We start from the raw sequence: 22,144 nt of genomic DNA, 5'->3' as shown, positions 1-22,144 counted from the left end.
CAGGGGATATTCTCAACACAGGGATCAAACCCAGGTCTTCTGCACTGCTGGCAGATTCTTTACCATCTGAACTACAAGGGAAGCCGAAAAATCACTTAAGACACATAAATAACAGTAACTATTTAGTAGGTACTGGAATGGCAATCCACTCCAGTATTCTTGCCTGGAAAATTCCATGGACAAAGGAGACTGGGGGACTACAGTCCATAGGATCAGAAAGAGTTGGACATGACTGAGCAACTAACCGGAGAAGGAATGGCACCCTACTCCAGTACTCTTGCCTGGAAAATCCCATGGATAGAGGAGCCTCGTAGGTTCCAGTCCATGGGGTTGCTAAGAGTCAGGCACGACTGAGTGACTTCACTTTCACTTTCATGCATTGGAGAAGGAAATGGCAACCCACTCCAGTATTCTTGCCTGGAGAATCCCAGGGACAGAGGAGCCTAGTGGGCTGCCCTCTATGGGGTCGCACAGAGTCAGACACAACTGAAGCGACTTAGCAGCAGCAGCAGCAGCAGCAGCAGCAGCAGCAGCAGCAAAATCTTCTCAAAGATATGCTAGTCAAAGAGGAGACTGGCTCATGGTTGCGTGCATGCATGGTAAGTTACCTCAGTTGTGTCTGTTTTCAACCCTATGGACTGTAGCCCTCCAGGCTCCTCTGTCCATGGGATTCTCCAGGCAAGAAGACTAGAATGGGTTGCCACGCCCTCCTCCAGAGGATCTTCCCAACCCAGGGATCAAACCCATGTCTCTTATGTCTCCTGCATTGGCAGGCAGGTTCTTTACCACCAGCACCAGCTGGGAAGCCCAGATTAGTCCACATTTGTGTATAAACGGAACCCATTATTTTTAAGGAACAAATCATTCTTAGGTTATTTAAATTGTTCTATAGGATAGAGAAATATGGAAAACTTTCCAGCTTTTTTGCTCATAAATAGTATGTCTGATATCAAACTGGACAAATAAAACACAAATCACCTACTTATAATTTCCAAGCCAAAAGAAAATAAAAAACTATATATTCAAAAATTAAACCTAGCAGTATTTGTGTATGTGTATCATGACTAAATAGGGATCTTTTCAGGAATATAAGAACATTTAAAATATAGTATAATTAAGTAATAACATAAGAAATAGAAGAATTTTTTGAAATGTAATAGCCTCAGTAAATATTCAACAGACATTTTAATAGATTCCAACATTCATCCCTGTTTTTAAAATCACATTGCTTACATTTTTAAAAAAAAAATCTCATGATTAAACAAGAAACATGAAACTTAACAGTTCACTAAAGGCATTGTCTCTAAATTAATGAACAGAACAAGGATGCTTGTTTTTATAATTATGATTCAATATTTTTGTAATGATTTCTACCCATATACTAAGGCAAGAAAAATAAATATAAAGATTAAAAAGAAAAAAGAGAGAGCAAAGGATGATCATTTATAGTTCATTATATTCTATCTTAAAAATTTAAGATAATGAAAAAATTTAGGTTTTTTAATATTGAAATGAACGGAAATCTCATTCAAACTGGTTTTGAAAATATTAAACATTATTGGTTTACATAACTGCAAGTCCAGAAATGGCATGGGCCTCAGTGTTGGTTGACCCAGTAATTCAGTGATATCACTAAGGACTCAGCTGCATTCTGGTCCCTGTGTCAGCTTAATTGGAAGGCTGCTGCTGCTGCTAAGTCGCTTCAGTCGTGCCCGACTCTGTGCGACCCCATAGATGGCAGCCCACCAGGCTCCCCCGTCCCTGGGATTCTCCAGGCAAGGACACTGGAGTGGGTTGCCATTTCCTTCTCCAATGCATGAAAGTGAAAAGTGAAAGGGAAGTCACTCAGTCGAATTGGAAGGCTAGCTCCCCTCAAAGTTATGGGATGGGTGTCTACAATAGTTGGAGCTACAAGCTCCCTTGTTCATGTCCAGGGAATGACAGAGAACCGGTTTCTTACAGCTTTCAGAGAGCTGAGGAATTTCTTTCCAAAGCCTCAGAAAGTTTCTTCTCAAATTTCATTGGCCCCACTTAAACCACATTATTATTTCTGAACCAGGCATGGTTTCAAGGGTGGGAAAATGATTCTCATAGGTTAAACTAGTCGATTTTTACCCTTAAACCTTAGACTAGTGTTTACCCTTAATCAGTGTTCTACCTAAAGCCTATAGTTGCTCAGAAAAAGTAGTGGATATCCAAATAAAAATCTAGTACTATTTGAAAGAGGGCTTAAAAGATGCCAAGTAGGACACTAATGCTGTTCACTACAATGTCAACTAGATAACTATTTAAAACTGTAATAAAGCTCATTAGGATGTGAATATTAAAGACATACATGCAGAAATTTGCTTGTAATGATCAGTCAGATTTATAAAGAAGATCTCATTCTAATTCCCCAAATAGAGACAACTAAATATCAAATGCTTAGAAATAAGAATTTAAGAATTTGCAAGACCCAGTGGAGAAAATAATGTAAACTTACTTAAGGACATAAAAAAGACTTGAATAAATGGAGAGATAACAAGCATATTTCTGAAGGGAATATTCAATATTATAACTTTATCCATAAAGTTAATGCTCTTTCATTAATTAGAGTTGGGAGGATATGAAACTTTTTAAATGATTTTAAAGTTCACTTACCTAATAAATATTTGAAAATAGTAATAAGGAGGGATCTATTCTACCAGAAAGACATCAAAATGTCTTGCAAGACTACAGTAAGTAAAATCACTATTTTACTTCCAGGATTTTTTTTATACAGGAAAGATGGAATTCCAAACCAAATAGTGTTGAAAAACTTGCCAAAATATTTTGGAATAATGTTAGAGTTCTGCCTTACACTATATATCATAATATATCCTAAAAAAATTAAAAATTAAGTGTGTAAAGTAAAATCATGGAATAAAATATAAAACAAAGCTTAATATGTTTGTAATTTGGCATAATTTTAGCCAAATTAAATAAATTTAAATAAATTAAATAAATTTTAGCCAGATCTTTTACCATAAATATCAAATTTAGTAACCATACAGAAAAATATTTATAGACTTAAGTTTACAAATTTTATAAATTTCTATATGGCAGCCACACATCATCATTATAAATAAAACATAAAGGATTAAACAGAAAATTATTTGCCATATATAATAGATAAAAGATTTATATTTTTATATTGTAAAGAGTGACAAAAGTTATTAAAAATGAACCTGATGAAAGGGGGTAGAGGACATAAATTCGAACATATAAAAGGACACAAATAGTTAGCACATGAAAGATACCCAATCTCAATCAGTCAGTTCAGTCACTCAGTCGTGTCTGACTCTTTGCGACCCCATGGACTGTAGCACACCAGGCCTCCCTATCCATCACCAACTACCAGAATTTACTCAAACTCATGCCCATTGAGTCGGTGATGACATCCAACCATTTCATCCTCTTTCTTCCCCTTCTCCTCCCACCTTCAATCTTTCCCAGCATCAGGGTCTTTTCAAATGAGTCAGTTCTTCGCATCAGGTGGCCAAAGTATTGGAGTTTCAGCTTCAGCATCAGTCATTCCAATGAATATTCAGGACTGATTTCCTTTAGGATGGACTAATTGAATCTCCTTGCAGTCCAAGGGACTCTTGAGAGTCTTCTCCAACACCACAGTTCAAAAGCATCAATTCTTTGGTGCTCAGCTTTATTTATAGCCCAACTCTTACATCCATACATGACTACTGGAAAAACCATAGCCTTGAATAGACAGACCTTTGTTGGTAAAGTAATGTCTCTGCTTTTTAATATGCTGTCTAGGTTGGTCATAGCTTTTCTTCCAAGGAGCGTCTTTTAATTTCATGGCTGCAGTCACTATCTGCAGTGATTTGGGAGCCCAAGAAAATAAAGTCTGCCATTGTTTCCACTGTTTCCTCATCTATTTGCCATGAAGTGATGGGACCAGATGTCATGATCTTAGTTTTCTGAATGTTGAGTTTTGCTAACTTTTTCACTTTCCTCTTTCGCTTTCATCAAGAGGCTCTTTAGTTCTTCGCTTTCTGCCATAAGGGTGATGTCATCTGTATATCTGAGGTTATTGATATTTCTCCTGGCAATCTAGATTCCAGCTTGTGCTTCATCCAGCCCAGCATTTCTCAAGATGTACTCTGCATATAAGTTAAATAAGCAGCGTGACATTATACAGCCTTGACATACTCCTTTCCCGATTTGGAAACAATCTGTTCTTCCATGTCCAGTTCTAACTGTTGTTTTCTGACCTGCATACAGGTTTCTTAAAGACAGGTCAGGTGGTCTGGTATTCCCATCTCTTGAAGAATTTTCCACAGTTTGTTGTGATCCACAGTCAAAGGCTTTGGCATAGTCAATAAAACAGAAGTACATGTTTTTCTGGAGCTCTCTTGCTTTTTCAATGATCTAACGGATGTTGGCAATTTGATCTCTGGTACCTCTGCCTTTTCTAAATCTAGCTTGAACATCTGGAAGTTCACAGTTCACGTATTGCTGAAGCCTGGCTTGGAGAATTTTGAGAATTACTTTACTAGCATGTGAGATGAGTACAATTGGCTGTAGTCTGAGCATTCTTTGACATTGCCTTTCTTTTGTGTTGGAATGAAAAGTGACCTTTTCCAGTCCTGTGGCCACTTCTGGGTTTTCCAAATTTGCTGGCATGTTGAGTGCAGCACTTTCACAGCATCATCTTTCAGGACTTGAAATAGCTCAACTGGAAGTCCATTACCTCCACTAGCTGTGTTAGTAGTTATGCTTCCTAAGGCCCACTAGGCTTCACATTCCAGGATGTCTGGCTCTAGGTGAGTGATCATACCATTGTGATTATCTGGGTCATGAAGATGGTTTTTGTATAGTTCTTCTGTGTATTCTTGCCACCTCTTCTTAATATCTTCTGCTTCTGTTAGGTCCATATCATTTCTGTCCTTTATTGTGCTCATCTTTGCATGAAATGTTCCCTTGGTATCTCTAATTTTCTTGAAGGTAGTCTTTCCCATTCTGTGTTTCCCTCTATTTGTTTGCATTGATCACTGAAGAAGGCTTTCTTATCTATCTCTTTTTGCTATTCTTTGGAACTCTGCATTCAGATGCTTATATCTTTCCTTTTCTCCTTTGCTTTTTGCTTCTTTTCTTTTCACAGCTATTTGTAAGGCCTCCTCAGTCAGCCATTTTGCTTTTTTCATTTCTTTTTCTTGGGGATGGTCTTGATTCCTGCCTCAGGTACAATGTCTCATGAACCTCTGTCCATAGTTCTTCAGGCACTCTTTCTATCAGATCTAATCCCTTGAATCTATTTCTCACTTCCACTGTATAATCATAAGGGATTTGATTTGGTCCTACCTGAATGGTCTAGTGGTTTTCCCTACTTTCTTCAATTTAAGTCTGAATTTGGCAGTAAGGTGTTCATGATCTGAGCCACAGTCAACTCCCAGTCTTGTTTTTGCTGACTGTATAGAGCTTTTCCATCGTTGGCTGCAAAGAATATAATCAATCTAATTTTGGTTGACCATCTGGTGATGTCCATGTATAGAGTCTTCTCTTGTGTTGTTGGAAGAGGGTGTTTGCTATGACCAGTGTATTCTCTTGGAAAACTCTATTAGCCTTTGCCCTGCTTCATTCTGTACTCCAATGCCAAATTTGCCTGTTATTCCAGGTGTTTCTTGACTTTGTACTTTTGCATTCCAGTCCCCTATAATGAAAAAGACATCTTTTTTGGGTGTTAGTTCTAACAGTTTTTGAGTGTTAGTTCTATCCAACCTCACAGTTAACCAAATAAATGCATATGAAAACAATTTTATTTTTTAACTGCTATAGTGGGAGAATTAGAAAGAATTTACATTAACCAATATTAAAGAGAATGAGAGAAATAGATACATTTTCCCCCTTGGCTTCACTGTGAGGCATGTAGGATCCTACCTGACCAGAGACTGAACCCATGCCCCTGCACAGCAAGTGCAGAGTCTTAACCACTGGACCACGAGGTGAATCCTGCAGAAGCAGGAACTTTTATAAAACTTTATATATGCATATTCTTTGACTAGTAATTCAACTTCTAGACAGTTCTTCTAAGAGACAGAGAGATAAGTATATATATATAAGGATAGATATTCATTTAATGTGTGTGGGAGGAGGTGGCAACAACTAATTGTCTATTGAAGGGAAGCTGTTTAATTTATGGCATTTATATAATTGAATATTATACAGTCATTAAAAAGATGAGTTATACACTGGCATAGAAAATGACAGAAAAATTTAAAACACATTAATCTAGTATGTATAATATAATCCCACTTTTAGGGAAAAAGGGAGAGATATTTATGTAGATCTACTGAAAAAGTCTAGGGGGGTATATTTCAACCTGTTAATAGCGATAAACTACAAGAGCTGGGATTATAAGAGATTTTTATTTTAATTTAAATACTTCTGAATTTTTTTCAATTTAGTATGATTTATTTTGCTCAAGGTAAAGTGCTTATTTTTTCCCACTAGAAATGAAAAAAGGCAGAGGAGACAGATGAAATGGTTGCCATGAATTGAATGTTTGTGTCATCCCCAAATTCCTAGGTTGAGGCCCTAATTCCCAAATGTGGTGTTTTGATTGGGGGAACTTTGAGAGGAAATTGGTTTTGAATGAAGTTAAGGGAGTGGAGTCTCCATGGTGGGACTGGTAGCTTTAAAAGAGGATCAAGACTAGAGCTTTCTTTCAGCCATGTGAGAACGCAACAAGAAGGTCACTGTCTACACCAGGAAAGAAACCCTCACCCTCTCCCAACTTTACTGGCATCCTAATCCCAGACTTCTAGCCTCCAGAACTGTGAGAAATAAATGATTGCTGCGTAAAACACCCTGTCTATGGGATCTTGTTATAGTAGCCCAAATGGATTAAGACTGAAATTTAAGGTGAAACACTTCTGAAGGACTATTTTGCAGGAGAATTAAGACCTGAACCTCTTTTTAAGACCCAGGAAAGAAGCCAATGGGGGAAAGAGATTGAGAGAGTGAGGAAAATGTTAATTGGAAGGTCTCAGAGGGGCTGGAACAGTACACCAGTATCAGAGCTAACTTTAGAAAGAAAGGAAAGGGAAGGAGGACATTATAAATAAAATTAGGGCAACTTTTTGAAGAGAAGAGGTACAAAAGTATTATAGCTAATGAACCTGTTTGTTTTCTCAGTGGATTGGGATAAAAGATCATCAGCTGAGTAGGAGGATTGGAACAGGAAACTGGAGGAGCATGGAAGAGATATATTGCTGCTGCAGAGAATGAAATCTCTTGCCTGGAAAATCCCATGGACAGAGGAGCCTGGTAGGCTGCAGTCCATAGGGTTGCTAAGAGTCGGCACGACTGAGTGACTTCACTTTCACTTTTCACTGTCATGCATTGGAGAAGGAAATGGCAACCCACTCCAGTGTTCTTGCCTGGAGAATCCCAGGGGCGGGGGAGCCTGGTGGGCTGCCGTCTATGGGGTCGCACAGAGTCGGACACAACTGAAGCAGCTTAGCAGCAGCAGAATGAAATAGTGTGTGGGATCTGAACTACCAGGAATACATGCAAGATTCCTGGGCTCCATCCCAGATCTACCAAATCATAGTTTCTGAAGTTGGGCGATATGAAAGCATCCTAAAGTCTGGAACCTTTGAAATAAAAGGTTAACTAAAGATATGGGGCCATTGCTGATAGATTACAGCTATCTTTAGGGTCAATTAGTACCTTTATATAATTTTTCAGCATTATTCAGCATTGTGGGAGGATAGAATTTGAGAGACATCAATGGTTGAATTTACTTAAGAGTTGGGCTTTGGCAATGTGGGTGTGGAAGAAAGTCAAGGGGTCAGTGGAACCAGAGACACTGGTAAGTGCATCATTAACCTGGGTGATAGTGAGGTAAGAGCTGGGTGGAGAGGGAGGAGTTGACAGACTGTAATCTATGAAGAGGATGTGAAGCAGACTGATGGAAGAGAGTGGGTGAAAGGTGGGAACTGGAAGTTTTAGTCAGTGGGAGGTAGTCTGGTATGAAAGATTTTGAGAGAGGATAGTGACACAATCCCAACAGTGGCCATCAAAGGGGCTTCTGAACTAGAGTGGGGATTAAGTTGGCCAAAGTAGAAGAGGTTGGGGAAGTCAGGTCGGAGTAAGAAATGGTTCTCCTTAAGAACAACAAACTTGTTGAATCCCATGCTGGTGGAAAAGATGGTTTCTCTTCTTCAGTAAAAAGCAGAGAAGACAATGCTGAGGTTAGGGAGGGACAGAGAAGGAAGGGGTGGGGGGGTGGATAGAAGAGCTGGGTACAAAATTGTAAATCAACTATACTCTAATTAAAATGTTTAAAAAATAAAAGGTGAGGAAACTGAGATAAATAAATAAATAAAAGAGCTAGGTAGGCTAGCTCCAAAGATTTAGCCTGGCACTGTGTCTAGGTATGCACAATTTTAGGACTGTTGGTGGCAGAATGAGTCATTGCATTGGCACTGCACAGCAGCTTCTAGGATGTCTATGTGGTGATAAGTGGAGTTTTGGTTTAGTATTTTGCACATGCTTCTGCTTTACCATACGATGTATTCATTTGGAGATATTTGTCACTTAGACTGCATAAATTCTTAAAAGTAGAGATCTGTCTACCTTATTTTGAATCCCTACTGCTTAATGCTGTGCGTGATGTATGGTAAATAATAAAAGGTTTTTCTGGATGAGTAAATGAAAGAAATTAAGCAGCCTCATTACCCAAGAGGACCTTTGGTATGAGGGTGCTTTGCAAAGGGGAGTGTGAGTGAATTAGGTTTGAGGATGAATTTATGGTGATGGAGGTGAAAAGGGTAACTGTCCTCTGAAGGTAGAATGAAAGAAAAGATTTGAAATGTTTAGTACCACAAGCTCAACTTCTGCTTTCTATAAATGCTCCCCTAAGGTTATCTTTTTTTAAAAAATTGATTCAATTTTATTTTATTTTAGGTATGGCATGCATGCTCAGTTGTGTCTGGCTGTTTGCGGCCCTGTGGACTATAGCCTACCTGCCAGCCTCCTCTGTCCATGGGATTCTCCAGGCAAGAGTACTGGAGTGAATAGACATTTCCTTCTGCAGAGAATCTTTCCCATTCAGAGATCAAACCTGCATTAGCAGGGGATTCTTTACCACTGTGACACCTGGGAAGCCTGTAACCTCATCTTTATTCAAGGCTTCAGTTATCACCTCGATCAGCACATAGACCTTTCTTCAGAATACAGACCATTTCCTACTTGACATCTCCTCTCAGAAGCACTAGAGAGTCCCTGAGGCTCAACCTGCACAAGCAGAATTCACGACCTTCCCTTGCAGCCCTGGTCCTCTTCCAACATTTCCTCTCTGGGTGCTTAGCCCCTCTTTCCCCAACAAGCCAGGAATATAGCTATTAAACTTGAGTTCCTTTTCCTCATCCTTCATATCCAATCCATAAAGCCCTTCCAATTTTAAGATATATAGAACTCTTCTATTTCTGTCCATTGTGAAAGCTACCACCTAGTCCTGGCATTCTGTAATATCCCCCAATGTCTACATATATCCACTTTTAGGCCCTCTCCAATACCCTCTCCACCTCACAGCTAAGATGATCTTTTTAAAACTCAAATCCGGGGGCTTCCCTGGTGGTTCACTGGTTAAGAATCTGCCTGCCAGTGCAGGAGACATGGGTTTGATCCCTGGCCCAGGAAGATTCCACATGCCGCGAAGCAACTAAGCCCAGGCACCACAACTATTAAGCCTGCATTCTAGAGCCCGCAAGCTGCAACTACTGAGCCCACGTGCCTAGAGCCCGTGCTCCACAGAAAGAGAAGACCCCACACCTCAACAGAGTCCCCACTCACCACAACTAGAGAAAGCCCAAACGTAGCACTGAAAACCGAGTGCCGCCAAAAATAACAAATAATTTTTTTTTAATACTCAAATCTAATGGTGTCCTGTTTCTGCTTAAACCACTTCAGTGACTTATTATTGCTCTTATCTTGAACATGATTTACAAGGCTCAGTATGGTCTGTCCCCTGAATTAGGCTCATTTTGCTCTGTACTCCTTTGCTGCCTCTGGGAGCCAGTCATTTCTCTCATTCTTGGCTACACATTATACCGTTCCCATCCTCACCCCCCAAGACATTCCCCACTTCATGTGATTAACCTCTTTCCTTCCTTCTGATCTCAGCTCAGACATGATATCCTTAGAGAAGCTATCAGAGATCTCCAGCAAGGTGAAATTCCCTGCTTATATTTGCTCATAGAAATATATCCTCTACCTCCATAGCATACATCTCTGCTGTGATTTCACATTTCTGTGTATATGATTATTTCACTCATGCTTGCTTCCCTCATGAGACTCTGAGCTCTTTAAGGGGCAAGAACCCCACGTGCTTGTGTTAAGTACAGTGCTTGGCACAGCACACAATGAGTGTGCCATAAATGTTTGTTAGGTGAGGGAGTGGAAAGCAGAGAACACCCTTGTGTGGTATCAGTTGTAAACACAACAATAAAGTCCTGTTTCTCTGGTCCATCCACTGGTACTTGGGTACTTAGTGCAGTCATAAATAACTCTTCTAGACAATAGTATCCATAATTTAACCAGGAGTTAGTCAAATACTTGATTACTGTTTTGGCAATGGCATATTCTCAGGCAAGTTATAATCTCTTTAGACCCAAACTCTTGATTTCAATTATACACTAGGTATGTCTTCTGTCCTTGAAATATCTGCAGCTCTTTTCTCCAGGCCCTTCCTTCTCTTCCAATCTGCCTCCTTAACTGGGAATAACTGTGGGCCTCCTGCAAAGATAGGGGAGGGCCTGAAACAGAGCTGGCTTCTCTGTGGGAGAGTTGGGAAGAAGCACACAGCCTGGGTACAAATTCCATGGGACTGTTTTGGGATTCAGAAACAACCACTGGATTCTACTTCTTCAAACTAGTTTTGAAAAACAAGATTTGAACGTTTGATGTGATGAGAAGCTCGTCTCGAACACAGTTTGCTGTCTGCCGGGATGTTATTCATCAAACTTAAAAAGTATAACCCAGGAGCCTTGTTTAGGTATCTTTACTCCCTTTCTTGTTTAATGGGGGTGACATATACTCAGGTTGAGCTCTTTCTAACTCAGTGATCTCTAAGCAGTATAGACTTTCAAGCTATTGTTGTTTACTTACTATAGATTTTGCCTAAGTATTTCATGGTAAATGAAAGAGAGCAACTTGGTTTTCGAACTAGAATGCGTCTTAAGAAGTTCGTTTATCCATCATCCTGATTCTTGATTCCAAGCTATCTTGGGTAAATGAATCCCAGCTATAGGATCCAAACGGGAGATCCCATTCTGTTCTACAGACTTGCCATGTGAAACTTGCAATTGTCTCTCTGTATGTTAATTTCTTCAGGTCTTCCCAGGTGGCTCAGTGGTAAAGAATCTGCCTGCTAGGAGATGCAGGTTGGATCCCTGGGTCAAGAAGAGGCCCTGGAGAAGGAAATGGCAACCCGCTCTGGTGTTCTTCCTGGGATAATCCCATGGACAGAGGAGCCTGGTGGGTTACAGTCCATGGGGTCACAAAGAGTGACTGAGACACTGAGCACAGACATGGTAATTTCTTCTTCTCTGGAACAAATGCAGTGGTCTCAACATCATCAGGGAGCTGTAATTAAATCACTGAAATGTTATTGGAAGAAAAAAAGCATGATTAATTTTGCAGAACGACACATCTATATTTTATTCATGTTCTATAATGTGCATGAAAGTGCCTTCAGAGAAGAATGTTTACACTGGATGTATATGTGCCTGATTTGACAATTCCAAGCTACACTTCAACCAACCATTTCTAAATAGAAAAAAAAAAGTCAGAAGCTTGCAATTGTGCAACATGTAAATCTCTCCTGGACTGCAGCCCATCGCTGTGGTTTGGCAACGACGCAACCAATACATCTCTTTTCTCATCTCTTGAAGAAAAAAAAAAAAAAACAACAGAGAAAAAAAGTACCATGAAAAGAAAGGTAATGATTAATCCATCAGGCACAAAAAGGGTTGTTTTCAGGATTTCAGGTTCTACCTCGCCATTTCAAATAAACAGCAGCAACCACGGAATGACAACTTCACCACCAGAGGAGTAAACCACGGGTTCTCATTGGGACTGGATAACTGAATCAGACATCACCAGGAACCTGTGAGCAGCTGTTAAAAACTTTTATGTGCCAGTGAAGTAGGGATCAGCAGAAGCAGGTGTTGGTGAAACGAGTGGTCTTTGAAGAAGCCCCAAGATGCAGCCTGAGATGGAACAAAAGAAAAAAAGCTTGAAGCAGAGATTGGTCTTGAAGAACACTTTAGCCAAGGAAACGCTCTCCGAGTTCTTGGGTACATTTATAATGATTGTGAGTATTTTCTGATTTCCTGAATTTTGAACCAAGGATGCCTCACTTGTAACCTAGCTGATGATAAAAATTATCTTTGTTTTGAGTTCATCATTAGACTCACTTCTTTCAGCAATCAGCAAGTTACTTCCAGGCTGTTTGGCTACTCAGTGGCCAACATTTTAGGTTTCTGCTTATTCACTCCATTTAGCCACGAAAGTGGATGAGAGAGGAAGAGGGGCATGAAGTACTTTCTTCATTTTACAGATTTACTCAGGCTCTAAAATGACTTTGTGACTAAAGTTAACTGTTAGAAAATTTTTCCCTTTGCTTAACTGATTTATACTCTGCTTATTTCCCCAAAAATGTTAAGCTGATTTATCAATAATCAATAAATATGGATGCCAAGAGACAGCTTGTTATCACAAGTGCTGGCAAAGATTGTGTTGTCAGATCACTTGATTTTTACTAAATTAAAATATGCACTAATTTATTAGGTAGAAATAGTGTACTGTGCAATGGTCCAGCTGTAGTTTTATATTATTCTCCACCTTTATTTAACTCAAACTAATCTCTAAAGAGTTTCAATTAGACAGTTATAAAAAATTGTCAGATATAAAGGAAGAATGTATTCTAAGAAAATTTAGAGGATTTTGCCTGAAGATTTGCATAGCTATTAATAAAAGTCTGGAAAGTTTACTTAAGTGACATGGGCTCTAGGTTTTCATCCTGTTGCATGTTCCATCATTCTCTGTATCTTGAATTTTTAGCTGGCCTCAAACCATTAGTGAGAAAAAGTTAAATGTGTGATTATTTTCGTGAGTAGCTGCTACTGATTTTAACTTGCTTTAAAACAACAAAAATCTGCTCAAAGATTCCCTACTCCATTTATGAATAATTTCATTTTTAAGATTATAGAGGATTATCCATAAACTTTGTACATTAAAAGTTCTTGGGTGATATGCATCATGGTGACTATAGTTAATAGTATTATATTACATATATGAAAATTGCTAAGATTATATTTTAAAAGTTCTCATCACAAGAAAAAAATGTATAACTATGTATGCAGATAGTCATTAGTTAGATTTATTGTGATGCTCATTTTACTATATAAACAAATATTGAATTAGTATATTGTACACCTGAACTATCATATTGCTATATGCTAATTATACCTCATTTTTTAAAGTCCTTTGATTTGTGTAAATACATAACATTTCAGGAGACTAATCCAAGACTAAGAAATAAATATGGACTCAAAAAATTGAATTAGTGTAAAATGAGACAGAGCAATATGTTTTCTGGTTTCTGAAAACCTCTTTGTACATGATTCATTCAAGTATCTTCAAGGTATTAGGACAATTTCTTACACTCCCTCTTGACCATCCTCCCCTCTCATCTACGTGACTTAGTTAGATGGGGGCAGTGTTGGGGAGAAGGGCGTTGGAAGGAAAAGAGAGAGAAAATAAAAGTCCAAGATTCTTCTGATTCTAGTCACTCTTTACTGAAAAATTGCCCTCAGGGAGTCAGAAATCCTGTGGTCATGTTCCTTGACAATTTGGTCCCAAAGGGAAGAGTGGTGGTTATCCCAGCCTAACTTTATCCTCAGGGTGACCTGTGAAACAGAGAAGTGAAGTAAATTCAGTTACAATTCTAAGTGCTCTGCAAATAAAATAGAGGAGGAAGTGAGCTAAACATCTGTGTATTTTGTAACCAGAAAAAGTTAAAACCCTCTTTATTTCTTCATAAGAATCTATTTCATAATCTCATCCTGTCTAACTGAGTAAATGAAAGCGGCTTTTAGCCATTCACTATTCTGCTTATGCAAATAGTAATGTGTCTTCCCCTACAATTCAAGGTGGGAGCTACAGAAATAATATCTTGACAACTGTATGCTGAAAAATTAAATTTTGTATCTTCCAGCTAAAGCCAATCATTTCCTGAAATGTTCGATTTCTATTTATACTGTTCTAAAATGAACCCTGATGAAATCTTTCTGATTATAATATTCAATTTTGTTGAGGCTTGTGGGGATGTATAAACAAGAAAATTCTGCAAAAATATGTTTTTTCAATATACATGTAAATTACAATTTTGGTTTTTAATAAATCTACATGGTCTTGCTCAAAGGTTATCCAAAGTAATTATTTCTGCTTTATTAGAAAATGTACATTTTGCCTTACTTTCTCTAGTAAAAAGTTTGCATGTTGATAAGGCATGGAGCAAAGGGAGCACTAAAAAATGGCAGTGTGTATATGAAGGACTCACTTTATTTGTAAAGATAATTTTCACCCAGATACTGGGAGTCTGATGCCATCTTCAACCCAATCTTGAAAAGTGCTCTTAAGGGAAGCATCTCAAGCTCATTCACACTGTGGTATAAATGACTGATAAGGGCTACTGGTAGCTTTAAGGGAAGAGAAGTTCCATGAAAAATTCTCTGTATATTAAAATAATTAAGTCATAAGCTAAAAAATTAGCTCTAATTTGGCTTTTTAGACATTGGGATGGATGGTGGTGGTGGTTTAGTCGCTAAGTAGTGTCCGACTCTTGTGAACCCATGGACTGTATCCCACCAAGCTCCTCTGTCCATGGGATTTTCCCAGAAAGAATACTGGAGTAGGTTGCCATTTCCTTCTCCAGGGGATCTTCCCAACCCAGGGATCAAACCCGCATTGTCTACATTACAGGAGGATTCTTTACTGCTGAGTCACCAGGGAAATCCAGACATTGGGATAGGCAGGCCTTTCTGCCTTTACTGGTGTGAGGAAGACAGGTTGCAGTGCATCTTTCCTATCACAGAAAAGAGGTTTAGAAGCACTGAGCTGCAAATATGGGGAGTAAGTAATAAGTATCTATTGTTTGTTAGCTTCTTTACCTACATTTATCACTCATAAACAGTTGGAGAAATGAGGGCTCAAAGAGATGAAGTAACTGCCCAAAACCAGTGGGTTTTGCAGTGAACTGGGGTTCTTTCTAATTATAGCCCCTACGCTTTCCGCATACTTCCACCCATTGCTGGAATTCCTTTGGTAGTGTCCCTGATAGATAGTAAATCAGACTCTGCTTTAATATTTCCATAGACTGGAGCCTTGAGTTAACACTGTGTGCATATGTGTTTAATTAATGAGCACCTGATGAGACCAGATCGTTAGTTGGGCCACCAAGAAGAAAAAAACTACTCAATTCAGGTGGACTGGTGTAAAGGTAAAGGCAGAGAACAATCTTCTCAGCCCCCTGCATGTGGGCCCATGACGTGTGGGTTTCAGGTTGCGCATTAAATATACACTACATGTAAAATTCCTGACACATGAAGCTCATTACATGTTAGCTCCCTTTCCCCTTGATCCTTCTGCTCTTTTACTTGAGAGTCTTTGTAGTATTTAAAAATAGCTGCTTTGTCCCCTCCTGGGCATCGTGCCCATACCTTTCCCTAGAATTGACTACAGAACTCTGCCCATACATAAAAGAAACCCATCAATGTGTGTTGAATTAATAATTCCTTTAGGAGGCTGAACTTCCCAAGATCTCTCATCATTTCTCACAGGATCTATGTTCACTCCTCACTATTCTGTATACCCTCCTCTCTCTCCAAACATTCCAGGATTCTTTGATACAGAGACCATCCTATTGAAGATGCTAAGGTGAACAACCCAGCCAGTGGCCATATCTCCCCTTATGGTGGAAGGACATCCTTCCAGGGCTGGACTTAGGAGTGGATGGCATCTACTTGTATATTGGAAAAGACCTTACATTTTTTCCCTCACCCTGTCAAGCCTGTACATTAGACATCTACCTTTTGGCCTATCTAAAAATGAAATAATGCAAGTACTTTTGCTAAAAGTAATACCTTTGATCTGTGCCCTGAAGGGAAATAGAAAGTGCAGAGGCTGGTTACAGAAATTATAGGGCTCTCAAATGATTATTACAAAGTGTGCTCAGATCTTGGAATAGGTCTGGTCCATATTAGGAAGCTGTTGAAACTAGAGAATATAGGGTTAGCATTCAGTGTGAAATAGGAAAGTTCTTAAAATTAGCCAGTTCTTAAACTAAGGCCACTTTGCAGGGTGTAATTTAGGGCAACCCTGGCCTACTACATTATCTGGAGTTCCTAGAGACTGGTAGGACAACTATGAGGTAAGAGTAAGGGTGGATGTCCTTTGCGCTTCTTGTTGGTGGGAAGCTAAGGCACAGGCTGATGCAATTATAGGTCCTAGGAATCAGCATGGAGCCCAGTAGTCCTGTCTTATACACATATTGTGCCTTGGGTTTCCACTCTGCTTTTCCTCTAAGAGGCATGGAGTGTTTTTTTATCTGGGCTGTTGCTTATTTTTTATAACTCTCCATGGAGAGGAGGGGGAGAGGGAGGGAAGAAGGGAGGGAAAGAGAAACATGATGAACTCCATTTTGCCAGATGGGAAAACAGATGTAACACAATCAAGAGGTTCACCCAAGGTCACCCAGCCCATGAACATAAGAGCTGGGCTTAATATCTTGACTTCAGTCATTCCTAATCTATTTGGTTGGCCAAAAATTTCATCTGGGTTTTTCTATTACATCTCACAAAAACTTAAATGAAAATTTTTGGCCAACCCAATACCAGTATTCAATGAGAATTAACACCTTCCATGTGGAAGTCCAAGAGAACTTTGTTAATTTTATAGCCTAAAATACATTAGACAGTATTGTGTCAAAAGATTATTATATAGGACAGACATGACCATGACATGAACATTTCATAGAGGATCTATTAGCATGAAGTTTTTAGACTTCTTAAATGGCAGTCCACTCTGGTATTCTTGCCTGGAGAATGCGATAGACAGAGGAGCCTGGTGGGCTACAGTCCATGAAGTCACAAAGAGTCAGATATGACTTAGCAACTGAGCACCCAGGCATGACCACCTACAAACACGTTCAAACCCCCTGTAACATCAGAACTCTAAGGTGGTTCAACCATCTCTTCATGGCTCTAATAAACATGTTGGCCATGCATGGCACTCTGTTCTTCCCCTAATATTTCTATTTTCTAGATCCTCCTCTGTGAGACCAATCTGTGGCTTAGAACAAAGGAACTAAGAGGAAGGGGCCCTTAAGAGACTTTATAAATCTTCTGTCTTCCTCTCTGGCTGGAAATGCCCCTGTCCTGTCTTCTCTCTGCTTGGTTCAACCTTGTAGCTTTGCAAAGCTGCGCCCTACTCCAAGCCTACAACCTCCAGGACTGTGGATCCCACAGAGCTAGAGTTGTCAATGTGCTGGCCAATAATAGGCCGGGAGCCTCTGTTGATCTTGGATGGCTTGTTTCCCAGAGCCGTGGAAGGATCCTCATCCATAGGCCCTTGCACTGGGATGAAGTTGTCTCTGTTGTCTGATCCCTGTGTCTTTCCAATGAGGAAACAGAGACCCATAGGCTCGCTCACAGAATTCCATCAAATGCTCTTTCTACCATAGCAGAACATGGGAAAGAAGATCCATCGCCAACACTATCTGCTTATTTTATTTATTTACAGTGTATGTCTAGTACTCTGCCTTTCCTGCATCTGTACTTCTGCATGTGGGTGCTCTGTCACTTTAAGAAAGCCCAAGGTTCTAAATCTGAAGTGTGGAAGAGCCAACCATGAGCTCTTATGTGGGTTCTTGCCCTGTGCCTTCAACACCGATGCAGAGGGGCCTGAGGTGGAAGATTCTCTCACTCCAGATACAGTTATGTAATGAAGTCAAAGGATGCTGAAGGGCATTGACACTCACTCTAATCCTGGAAAAATCTAGTGAGATAAGGAAACTGTTCTTATTTTACAGGTGGGGAAATGAAGGCTTAGTATATGGAACACCTTGCTTACAGGCAAATGTGTGGTGGAACTGGATTTAGAATCAGACCTCTCTGGGTTCTCTTCATTCTTGCACGTGCTTTTGCACTTTACAGTACTCTTGCCTGGAAAATCCCATGGACGGAGAAACCTGGTAGGCTGCAGTCCATGGGGTCGCTAAGTGTCGGACACGACTGAGCGACTTCACTTTCACTTTTCACTTTCATGCATTGGAGAAGGACATGGCAAACCTCTCCAGTGTTCTTGCCTGGAGAATCCCAGGGACGGTGGCGCCTGATGGGCTGCCGTCTATGGGGTCGCACAGAGTCGGACACGACTGAAGCGACTTAGCAGCAGCAGCATCGCCTCTCATGACAATCTATGTTACTATTTTGGATGTTTCATAAACTTATATGTGTGGCTTCATAGTTTTTATACCTTCTACCATTTGAGATTTTTTCCCCTTGAAGACATTTTTTGAGATTTATCTATTTGGGGCCATGTTGACGTGGGTGATTCATTTTAACTGTTGTGCCGGACAGCGAGTGTGTATATCCATTCGCGTCATGAACTGTTAACGTTTGCAGCACGTCACTGTTACCAACTCTGCTGTTAAGGACATCCTGTTCAGGCCTCCGGGTACATGAGTTCCTCTTTTAAAAGTGGGGGTTTTTGGCCTTGGGTGTGTCGATCTTCACCTTTATGTGTATTTTAACATTGCTCTCCAAAGTGGTTTCAAATTTATACTATAGGCAGTAATATAAGAATTCCCATTTCCATATACTCGTCAACTCTTGATATGCTTCAACTTTCTATTTTTGCCCATTTGATATACAGGAAATGAAAGTTCACTAGAAATTTTAATGAATTTCTAGTGCAGTTGATCTTCTCATGTTTACTGAACTTTGAGATTTTTCGCCTCTGGAAATTGCTTCTTCAGATCCTCCGCATATTTTTTCTTTGTTTTGTTTTTCTACTTTTTCTTATTGGTTATAGGATACTGATAATTAAAACCAGACATGAAAAATATTTTGTGTTTTAATTACAGCTTAATATTTTGCTTTTCACATTTAGATGCTTAAATTATTAGAATTAAAAAAAATTATTGAAGTATAGTTGATTTACAAAGTTGTGCTAATTTCAGCACAGTGATTCAGTTACATACATATACATATATAGGTATATATATTTTTCAGGTTCTTTTCCATTATAGATTTTTATAAAATACTGAGTATAGTTCCCTGTGTAGAATTTATTTTGGGGTAGAATGTAGAGTAGGTGTCTCTTTATTTGGAAGGATCGCAAGTTGTTCCAGCACCATTTTGACTAGTCTGTCTTATCTCTACTGGTTGTAATGCCATCTGTATTATATACCAGTTCCCATATAAATGTGGTGTATATCTAGACTTTATTCAGTTCCATTGATCTCTCTGTCCAAACCCATACCACTGCCACATATTTTTGTTATAATTGCTTTCTAAATAATTTTTGTTATCTGGTGTTTTTCTTCCTTGTTATTTTTTTTAATACTGTCTTAGCTATTTTTAGCCTTTTAGTCTTCCACATGAATTTTAGGATCTGTTTATCAAGTTACATACATACCCTGTAGAGATTTTGACTGGAATTGCATGGAATTTACAGTATTCTGGACAGGATTGACATTTTGAAATGGTGAATCTGCTCACCCATAAATAATTCTTCATTCATAGGTCTGCTTTCATATTTCTTTCCAAAGTTTTATAATTTACTTGGTATTAGTCATTCATTTATTTTTGTTTGATATAGTTCTAGCTATCTTCTGGTTATGATCACTGCTGTGAACAGTACCTTTTAAATGATATTTTCTAATTGGTTATTACTAGTGTTTAGAAACAATACTGAGTGTTATATATTGATTTTGCATTCAGCAAACTTGGTCATTCTCTTATTAATTCAAATAAGTCTAAGATGGTCTTAGATATTCCATATAGTTCAAGGCTGTCAAATTTGAGTGCCACTACCCATATGTGGCTACTTAAATTAAAATTAATCTTAAATAAAATAAGAAATTTAGTTTCCACCCTTCCTAGTTCTATTTTATGTGCTCAAGAACCATATATGACTATTGACTACCATATTGGACAGCAGAGATACAATAATAGAACTTTTCACTCATTGAAAAATATTCTATTGGACTGTACTGACATAGATAATACCTTTTTCTCTGAGAATATGGGAGTTTTTAATTTTCTTTCTTTTTAGTCCTTAAATATTTAATTTCTTCTTATTATTATAATCAGAACCTCTTGTTCAATGTTACTAGAAGTTATAATTGTGTCATTCTTGTTCTATCCTCAACTTTTAAAAATCTGCCTCGTATATTTTACCATTAAACAATAGTTGCTGTTGGTTTTGGGTAGACATTCTTGATGTGAGAAAGGAAATTCCTATCTCTTTCTCATTTACTAAAACTCTGATTAGGAACAATTGTTGAATTTAAAAAAAAATACATTTCTGCATCTATTGAGATAACCATATGGGTTTCTGTTCTTATCTGTTGATAAAGAAAATTACATTGATAAATATTTTTAGTGTTAAATCATCCTTACATTCCTGAGATTAATTCTCACCTAATCACAGCATTTAGTTTGCAATGTTTTATTAAGGATCTGGACTATAATTTCAATTGTTATATTGTCCTGTCTACTTTTATTACCAGCAGCATATTAACTTCATGAAATATACTGGAATTTTTTCCCACTTTTTGTTTTATGGAACCCTTTGTATAAAATGAGGATTATCGTTCATTAAAGATTACTTAGCATGTGAAATGAAAAAGAAAGAGAAATGTTTGAAAGTAGATTTCTCTAAAGCTATGTTTCATTTAGATTTTCTGTTATTAATTCTATTTTGGCAATTCATTTTTTCCAGAGAACTGTGCTTCATTTCTGTTTGCAAATGTAGTTTTTAAATTTTTTTTAATATTTTCAAAATTAATATAGTGAAAGTAGTAATTTTGAAATGATTTTTCATAGTATTGGCTTCCAGCTTTTAAAAATCTCTGGTGTACCTGTGATGCCCTTTAATCTTCATTTATTTTTTAATGAAATATTTTGATTTATAATGCGCTAATCTCTGCTATACAGCAAAATGACTCAATTATACACATATATGCATTTTGTTCTTTAATTTTTAATGTGGTTTCTATGTTTTCCACTTAGCTTCTGCTTTGACATTTCTTACATCCTCCCATTGAGTTGATTCTCCCATCAGTTTTATTTCTCCCTTTTCTCCTTTGCTTACTCTTTCTATTCTTTAAGTACTTATCCTTACATTTAAAAAAATGTATTATTGCACTAACAAACTTTAAAATGAATTAACATCTCTTTCCTTCTGAACAACACAAAAATGTTATAAAAGCCTAATTGTAATCAACTACTCCATCTTATGGCATTATTATCTAATATTATACTACTCATTGTGCTTAATATTAGTGTTTTGAATAGTGAATACTTATTTGAATTTACTATCAATTACCAGTTTATTTGTTAATCATTACTGCATTCACCCTTTATTTTCTTTCAGATGCTGGCTTCTTTGTGCAGTAAAAAAAAAAAAAAGCTTTCTTAAGGAAATTTTTCAGGAAGGTAGTCTTTGTTTGTCTGACTATGTCTTTATTTCACTCTCAAGCTTCAATGATAAATTCGCTGATAAGTTTTAGGTTGATGATTGGTTTTCTTTAGCAATTTGCAGGTATCATCTCAGTATCTTTATTATTGCTATTGACAAGTCTATTATTGGTCTAATTTTTGTCCTTAATAATCAGCATTTCTCTGACTACTATTACAAATTTCCCCTTTTCTCCTGAAACTTTACTATAATATGACTAGGAATGAATTTATTTTTTTTTTTTTTGTAGTGCCCAGGATTCATTGTTCATCTTCAATTTTAAGATTTGCAATTTTTACCAATTCTGGAAAATTCTCAGCTTTATCATCTTTTCTCTCCTCCAGACTCTATT

General features: G+C 38.1%; 1 protein-coding gene across 1 annotated transcript in view; it reads left to right on the top strand.

The window, feature by feature from the left end:
* Positions 1 to 12,021: 12,021 nt before the first annotated feature.
* The window catches only part of AQP9 (aquaporin 9), a 48,051-nt gene continuing 37,928 nt past the window's right edge, over positions 12,022 to 22,144 (top strand). The window contains exon 1 of the mRNA XM_027553895.1: positions 12,022 to 12,358. Coding sequence (XP_027409696.1) covers positions 12,248 to 12,358 — 111 coding nt within the window. The 5' untranslated portion in view covers positions 12,022 to 12,247. The remainder of the gene's footprint in view (positions 12,359 to 22,144) is intronic.

The sequence above is a fragment of the Bos indicus x Bos taurus genome, chromosome 10, assembly GCF_003369695.1.
Source record: "Bos indicus x Bos taurus breed Angus x Brahman F1 hybrid chromosome 10, Bos_hybrid_MaternalHap_v2.0, whole genome shotgun sequence".
NCBI lineage: Eukaryota > Metazoa > Chordata > Mammalia > Artiodactyla > Bovidae > Bos > Bos indicus x Bos taurus.
The sequence above is the reverse complement of the archived record's forward strand: the minus strand, read 5'-3'. Positions and strand labels throughout refer to the sequence as shown.